This window comes from Choristoneura fumiferana, unplaced genomic scaffold, assembly GCF_025370935.1.
Source record: "Choristoneura fumiferana unplaced genomic scaffold, NRCan_CFum_1 Sck3bRy_116;HRSCAF=302_pilon, whole genome shotgun sequence".
Classification (NCBI taxonomy): Eukaryota; Metazoa; Arthropoda; class Insecta; order Lepidoptera; family Tortricidae; genus Choristoneura; species Choristoneura fumiferana.
The window spans coordinates 1-8,475 of record NW_027412797.1 but is presented as its reverse complement, the minus strand read 5'-3'; the positions used below and the strand labels follow the sequence as shown (position 1 = coordinate 8,475).

At 34.9% G+C, this 8,475-nt stretch overlaps 1 protein-coding gene across 1 annotated transcript; it reads right to left on the bottom strand.

Moving 5' to 3' along the window:
* Window positions 1–4,035: 4,035 nt before the first annotated feature.
* LOC141444982 (protein cornichon-like) lies at window positions 4,036–6,918 on the bottom strand. The gene is made up of 4 exons (XM_074110763.1): window positions 6,716–6,918; window positions 6,536–6,648; window positions 6,296–6,439; window positions 4,036–5,058 (listed from the first exon to the last, which is right to left on the bottom strand). The coding sequence occupies exons 1-4, from the start codon at window positions 6,863–6,865 to the stop codon at window positions 5,031–5,033; spliced, it is 435 nt and encodes a 144-aa protein (XP_073966864.1). The 5' UTR covers window positions 6,866–6,918; the 3' UTR covers window positions 4,036–5,030.
* Window positions 6,919–8,475: the final 1,557 nt, after the last annotated feature.

Genomic DNA, 8,475 nt, shown 5'->3' with positions numbered 1-8,475 from the left:
TTATTTTAATGAGTAATTAAGTATGTTCCATATCCCACTACTATATTTATAAGACTATTTCTACGATAGTTTACGAGTAAACAGCCAACCAGCCGCCATTCTGGCAGCGTAATACGCACGGTACACCCTTAACAGAAAGAGAGTAAAATACGCACTTTGAAATTAATATAGGAAAGAGTGGTGGAATTTGGTGTTGAAGACCAAGAAACATGGGTCTGAGCCGGCGAACTAAAAACCAAGTACCTATTTAATCAGAGTTAACTAATGTCATTGTGCTAATCTTATCTGTTTAACTCTTGCATTAGGCAATACCTGTCGGCTTTATCCATTAATCATACAATCAATAATGGATTGCTTCAACACCTTTTCAAGACATAAATCACTGTTCGAAAGTAATTTATTCACGATGTTTGTCAGTGATCAAAAATAACGTAAATTAAAGCAAAGAACTATACAAGACTATGATTTTAAGATGCTAGATCTATGACTTAGAGATTATACACTATACACAGACAGAAAGTATCACAGCATATAATTATAATTATACCTACTACGTAAATAAGAAATAAAATTAGACACAGATTGGCGTCTCCATCTACGTAAAAGTCAATTTGTATGAATTGTTAGTTAAAAATCTTATCCAGGGCGGGATTATACATGTCGGAGCCCTGGGGCCCTTTTTAGCCGTTCGAAGATCATTAACCCCCTTTCTAGTGTAATCAAATCAGTTGAGACGAGAATGCGTCAAAAAAGCAACATTTTCAATTTCTTTCGAGCGCGTGAGGGGCCCCTAGGCAGTTGTCTACTCTGCCTAATGCTTAATCCGGCCCTGTACAAACCCCATTATTGTTAGGTATCGATTAAAATAAAACAATACGAGTTAGATTGATAAATTATAAGCAGTATTTTTTATTATAATACTTCCGTTCACAACAGTCCACTAGCATCATAAATGCAGGATAACACGCCTGACAAATGTACTAGTATGGAGTAAAGTGCTTTACAGTTTAATTAAACTTGGTAAACTTTCTTCATGATACAACGTAAAACATTCTGGTAGTCATGATTTTTCTGGTCAGGCAGTTCGCCCCCGAAAGCCCCCAATAGCAAATTTCGACAAAAAACGTTACACCTGTTTCCGAGTTCCCCGAAATATATAAATATATACAAGAATTGCTCGTTTAAAGTTATATGATATAGATATAAGATATTTTATCTAAAAAGGAATTAGCATTCGGTCACGTTTATTTCATAATGCCTGTTGCTGGAAAATTAAGGAAAGCTGGGCCAAAGTAAAAAGACACGTATTGCCAAGTTACTAGCGAAACCTATCAATGGACTTTCGTTCCCCATTGAATAGTAGTAATAACTATTTCAACATTGTTTTATGGTTTGATTTAGTTTTTCGTTTGGTTTGCAACCGGTCGTTTTAGGTTAGCAACCATTACTGCCAATGACCCTAGATAGCAGCAAAGTATGTATTGTATTGTAAACCTCTTTATTGTACATAAAAACCCATGACAATAAGATGTACAAAGGCGTGTGTCAGACAGGTTTTTACTAAACGCTGTTGCAGTATCGACTTTGTTGCACACACAAAGTAAAGAACTTCCTTGGTCAAGTAGGAAGTAAAGCATAGTCCAGGGTCTTTTTCATACAGCGACTCTCTCTTTATACGTATATCATTGGACTTTGTTAAGAAGTTGGAGTTTGTAAGTAAAGTATCTCATTCTGAGAGGAGTCTTGTGCCCAGCAGTGGGACGTATATAGGCTGGGATGATGGATGATGAAATTGATGAAACAATGTAAGGATACAAAAACGTATCGGGTTTATTAAATGGAAAAAAATCAAAACTATAATGGTAAGCGTTATAAGCGATTTTTTAAAAATAATTTGCGAGTTTATATTTTTTTAACTTAGAATCTCATTTACTTTGCCTGGTGCAACAACAATTTCACGTGTACAATTTAATAACTATTACTTAAATTGGTTACGCGTTAATGGCGTCATGGCAGTACCTAATGAGTAGTCACAAAATAAACAACAAGATGCGGCGGTGTATGTAATATACCCTCTCAGCGAGTAGGCTTTTTGTGACGGAGATAATCGTTGGCGCTAGGATCGTGTGGTCCGTTTGACCCGTAGTTGTGGCACGTTTGTGATTGGTTAAATAACTTAATGAAATGAGCCAATCATAAGCAAAACAAACTTCGGAGTGATATTTCGCGTATCACGAAAGACTCATTCATGTAGGTAGTCAAGTACAAAAATAAGCATCTATTCGAACCACTCAAAAATATGTCACTACGGCCTTATTGCATCGGAATAAGAGTCTGTGGTACTTATTTTTGAAACTTTGAATAAGTTCATTATTTTGAAAAACAAGATTGTAGGATTTTTTGTGGTTTTTACCGGCTGAATCAGTAATAGTCTCACGCGCACGCACACCACATCATCGTCCCATGTAGTAGTGTATCAATAGTGTAATAACAATTAAATAGCATTGATTGAATGTTTGTCTCAGTGAGGTCACTTTGACTTTCAAACCCTCCTTACATTGTCAAGTCTTTACATGTCACATTGTAATAACCACATAAATAATGCATTATAAATTTTACATACATACCGTAAACTGCTTCAACTTTGCCCTCTGGCCCTAACATTGCCTGATTCAATTTAGAGTCGATAACTCAGCACCCTTTAGGTTTTTAAACTTTTATTCCCCCCGTAATAATAATTCCCGTGTAGATAAAAGTTTAAAACCTATAAGAGTGCTAAGTTATCGACTCTAAATCAAATCAGGCAATGTTGGGGCCAGAGGGCAAAGTTGAAGTAGTTTACGGTAATCATATTCAGGAACCTTTGACAGCCAGTTATACAAGGTTCCACAAATTGAATCCAAAATATACCAGTCAGTGGTTGGGTAACTTTAAATTTACACTCTTAAATTATTCAAGATTTTTTAAAACGGTATTTGACATCTCATGAATTGGTAATATCCTATATTAGTACATGAAAAAACATACAGCCAATTTATGGCGAAAAAAAAAAAATATGATCAAAAACTGAATAGTGATTTTTTGATAAATCTGTCTCTTTCCAAAACTCCTCCTCCATGCAGTAATATTTGCATGTGGCTTCAAATGCAAATATTTCTTTCTCTGTCTTTTCTTGAATTGCAAAACTTTATAACTCTATTTTTAACCCCCGACGCAACGGGGTGTTATAAGTTTGACCGCTATGTGTGTCTGTCTGTGTGTGGCACTGTATCTCTTAAACGGGTGGACCGGTTTGAATGCGTTTCTTTTTATTTGAAAGCATAAGTTCTCTAGCGACGGTTCTTAGGCATGTTTTATCAAATTTGGTTCAGCCGTTTTTATGATACTAAACTTTGAAGTGACAAAGTCGGGGGGTTTTCAACTTTTTGTTGGTTAGGTTAAGTATAATGTAAAGGTTAAAAATATTTTTTTCGTTTGATAACACGCATTAAACTTTGATTAGGTATAGAAATAAATATTTTTTTCAGTAAATTTGGTCGTTGTTTAAAGTATAAAGCGCCCAAGACGTGCGGACACATCATCTTGAATACAGATATACAGTGATATTAGTTCGAATTTTTCTCAACCACTAGGCTCAATTATGCTGCATCCATATTGCAATAAACTGTTTAACCTTTTCGCCGCCACGTCAAATACAAAAGACATCATCCATACGCCAGGCTTCCATATTGCAATGCCTAAAATTGAACCTTAACACGGTTGCTTTTGCATTGAAGTAATGGACGTATAAGCTTTGACGTGGAACCTGCGGTATATGAGTCGTTGGCGTCGAAAAGGTCAATAAAAATTAAAATAAAACCTTTTTTTTCTTCTCTCATCTCATGCACACTGTTCACGCAATTGTTTCCAAGTCACTTATATTATTTGGAAGTCTACAAACAGTAGTTTATTATTGCCACTTATTGCATTCCAAAAATGGTATTAAATTATTTTGTACAGGAAAAAGGAAGTTATACTGATCTAAAAAATCAACAGTAAAAGGTATCAATAGTAAATTATTTAATTATAAAATCATAAACCTCATAAATGTTGGTAGATATACCTACCTAAATTTTTTCCACAAGTGATAGTCAAGGTAAATATGTATTTATAAAAAATCGTTTTAAATACATCCTGTGTGTATCTTTTCTAATATTCCTGAATATTTATTACATTGTTTAATTGAAAAAAAAAAAACAATTATTTATTAATTTTAACAGCAATCAAAGTTTTTATTTTTCTCATAATTCAGACATATGCCTTAGAAATATCTTAATAATTTATTGGGTATAAGACTCGTTTTAAAGTAGGGTCCCACAAAAAAGTAGAAAAAATATGAAAGAGAAATTAAACATTTCAAAATTGTTGCAGTATACAGTCAGCAGCAGAAGTAGATATGTGGTTGTGGTGCTCAAAATGATCTTGATCTACACACTATCTTTTTATTAACCCTCCATGCAAAAAGAGGGGTGTTATAAAGTTTGACCGCTACGTGTGTCTGTCTGTCTGTCTGTCTGTGGCATCGCAGCTCTTAAACAGGTGGGCCGATTTGAATGCAGTTTTTTTTTTATTGGAAATTAGGTTTTCTAGCTTAGACATTTTTCATCAAAATCGGTTTGGCCGTTTTTGAAATATTGAACTTTGAAGTGACAAAGTCGGGGGTTTTCAAATTTTTTGCTGGTTAGGTTATTACCGTGGTAGTAGTTGTGTGCAGATAGGTCATTTTGAGCACTGTGACCGCTCATCCACTTCTGCTGCTAATTTCAACAAGAACAAAGATTTCAGGATATGATAGAAAGTAGAGGCCTTATTTTAATTTCTACTCTTTCTACAGTAGTTTTTCAGCCAACTCATAGCCAAGAGACTGACTAGCAGTATCTATCAAGTATGTTATCCCTTTTACACAGATTTGTTCTTCACACTATTTGACTTAGGGAGTGCTAATTATAAAACAACAGAAAATTACTTATTAATAGGAATTTCCTTCCCAATTACGCCGCAATCAGCACCACAATCATCCTGAAATGAGAGATAACAATCATCAGAGTAGGTAAGACTTGCAAGAAATTGTCTTTTCAAAGTTGAGGTGACTATTATGTATACTAATATTATAAATACGAAAGTGTGTCTGTCTGCTGCTTTTTCACGCTTAAACTGCTGAACTGATTCAAATAAATAAAATTTATTTTGTTTATCTCTTGCTTAGTAGCTATAGCACAAGTTTAGCTTAGTTTGGGATTAGATCAACTAGTGTTAATTGAATCATGATATTTATTATATTATTAACACAATCAAATAGAAGATTTCAATATAATCTAACCTTAACCATTGGAAGATATTGTTGTCATTGCTCAAAAAGTTTGCACTTGTACATACATTAAATGAATGCTACACAAGTTCCTTGTGAAATTATCTATGTCATTCTAAAGATATACTGCATTATCTTTGAGTCAAGAGCAAGCAAGAGTCGTAACTAAATGATGAAAGTGATGACTGATTAGAATTTATGGCTTTAATCCAACTACTTATCACTCATCAAGGTGCTAGCAACGTTAATTGGGTTAACACACAGAATTAATAGTGCGAGGAACAGAAGTATCATTGTAGTTCCTTCCCAATATCACATTTTTAACTATCTTAGTATAAGCGCACACATTTTTTTGTTTTCATAGATTTGACACAAATTGTAATTGGATGGCTAATGAATGGCATGCCACAAGTTCAAGCACATCACTAATCATCAACTTTATTGAATCCATTTGTTATCCAACTTACACCATGTATACCAAATTTTTAGTTAAACAGACCACTGGTAGTGTGTTAATTTTGACTTCCTAGCCTAGAGCCATACTAACACAGCAAGTTATTCTTTTTATGGCTTTCACCTTTGCCAGGGCCGGATTTAGGGGAGGGCAACCAGGGCTACAGGGCCTCCACAAAAGAAGGGCCCCCATAATAGAAACTGGTTTTTTTTTCAAATTCCGGCGAGTAAACTAGTAAACAACTTTTTTTTAATTTTTTTCCGCTGTTTTACCTTTATCTATTGTAATTAATTATATTGTTAATTTTATTTGGAAAATAGTTTTTGCTAGGTCCCCACTCCTCTGTTGCCTCAAGGCACTTCGAAATTCGGCCCTGACCTTTGCTATTTTAGCAAAACGTATTTTTTCAATGTCCGAGTAGATACAAGCTAACTAAAAGTTTGTAATAATGCTATTTAATATTAGTTCTGTATGTTAACTAGACTCGAACTTACCCGTATAAGTACAAAAAGAATGATAACAGGTAGAATGCCAGCTTGATCCATCCTTCCCTCTGGCATACTGTCAAAACATCTGAATTCATAATGCTAGTGGGGTCATACAGGCCGGGCCCCGACATCACCGGCCGTGTTCGATATCTGCATTGCAAAATAAACATATGACTCACTTTATCAAACCAATTCTTTAATTAGCATACTAGTCAGAAAAACATAACCTATAACCTATGAACGTACCTGTGTATGTGATACAAAATCAAAGGCACGTTTATTAACAGTGAAAACCATTCTCCTGACAGCAAGAATAGCACGTTAATCAATAAGTGCAGCAGATATTCTGGCAGGACAAGCTAAAAACAAAAAAATAAGGTTAAACCCAAGTCATGGGCGAAGTTCGACTTAAGAAGTATTACTTACCGGGTTAAGGCTGTTGCATTGATCTATTGGATTCTTATAATCGGTTTTCAGTTCATCGAAGGCTATTACGTGGAATATTGAGAAAAATATTAGGAATGCATCTATTATTAGGGCTATAATATAGGAAAAGGCTGGGAAGCTAAACGCCATTTTGACAAAACTGACAAAACCAGCCAAAACTACAAAACTACCGAACGTGACAAAATGACAATGTCACTAATGTCAGTCATGTCATGCACTTCATAGAGTAGGTACAACTTTTAATATCTATGGTTTCATTCGGGATTCATTACTTTAGAAAATTCCACATCGTATTTTAAATGCAGAGGATTAAACGCCTTTGTAACATTAAATGATGTTGTTTTGTTAGATTGAAACAATACAGAAAATTACATTTATTTAAAAACAACAAGTGTTTCAGAACATGTCCAGAACGTTGAAACGTTGAACTTGAATGATTCCTCGAATCAGCTATTATTTTTTTGTCCCAGTAAACTGACTGACATTTCTTGTCATCTGTCGTGGCTGTCTGTCATAGATCCAGCTCATTCGCATACTAACCGACTAAATTAGGATGGCAATGAGTGATTATCTCAAACTAAACTATGGCCAACATTTTCCACAGACAGCAGCGCCGTTTGTCGACTCACTGAGTCCTTTTTAATTCCAATGTTATAACAATTTCTACAATGTTTTCCATGTAGAATTTGTGGATGGATTTATTTTATTTATTATAAATGATGGTTGTGTGATTTAAAAGTTAAAATGAGAGGTGTATGCTTATTAGTTTTAAGCGTAATTGGAGCTGTGTTGTCTATTGAGCACGATTATAAGGGATTTGACGACAGTATATTGTTCGGTATAAATTGGCCCGGCGCTCAAGAAGCACTGGAAAATCTAGTTGATGGAGAAGCAAAACCTCAGGTAACGTAGTTTGATTACATATTTGATACATTAATTTTGTTATGCCCAGTACATTACTGAAATTCGCACACATATAACACTAGCGGCGGCGGCCCTAGCGAATATTTTGTGAAGCCCTAGTCTTTTGTGGAAAGGATGTGTATCGAAAGCAGTTATATATCGGACGGCAGTTATAGATCTTCCATAGGAATTTCGAAAAATCCCTCCATGGTGCATGAAAATTTATGATTTTCAAGACTAGCTATGCTTTGGGCTGTGGTGATGTTATTGTCGTAAGATGTTAATGTCAATGTCTTTTTGGGTCTATGCAGGCTGATTACCTAGCTTGCCAGCTATTGTGGACTGAAGAATAGCAAATAGGGATGTGGAGTGAATCTAGTTTTTTAAATAAAACTACAGCAATGATAAGCTTATAAATTAAAACAGGGGTTACTAATGTTTTTATACTGCAATCCTCCTTATATGTTGTAATTGTTTCTTAACACCCGTTGTACAAAAAAATGCTGGCTATTAGCTTTAGTTATGTGTGCAGGTAACTCTAGTGTATAGTTTCGCGACACTCGTAGGATAGTGCCGCGATGACCTGGGGTATTGCAGAGCACAGTTTGCGGATTCCTAAAAAATATCATTTTGTTCCTTGTATTTTTTTTTTTCATTTCACATTACAAAAACATACCTACTATTAAGAAGTTTGTAATGAGGATCTCTCCACAATCTTGTGACATCTCTGCCCTATATAATCTCACTGCAAGCATGGACTGGGTTATATAAACTGCCAACCAAAGTATATTATTGGGTGTGAGTTAGTCCTTTAGGCATAAAAGTATGACATCTGC

Excerpts from the sequence above, each read along its gene's own strand:
- LOC141444982 (XM_074110763.1), bottom strand. The coding sequence starts at position 6,865 with ATGGCGTTTAGCTTCCCAGCCTTTTCCTATATTATAGCCCTAATAATA. Across the intron at positions 6,649-6,715 it reads AATGCAACAGCCTTAACCCG|CTTGTCCTGCCAGAATATCT; the intron begins GTAAGTAATACT and ends TTTTGTTTTTAG. Across the intron at positions 6,440-6,535 it reads ATTTTGTATCACATACACAG|ATATCGAACACGGCCGGTGA; the intron begins GTACGTTCATAG and ends TTTGCAATGCAG.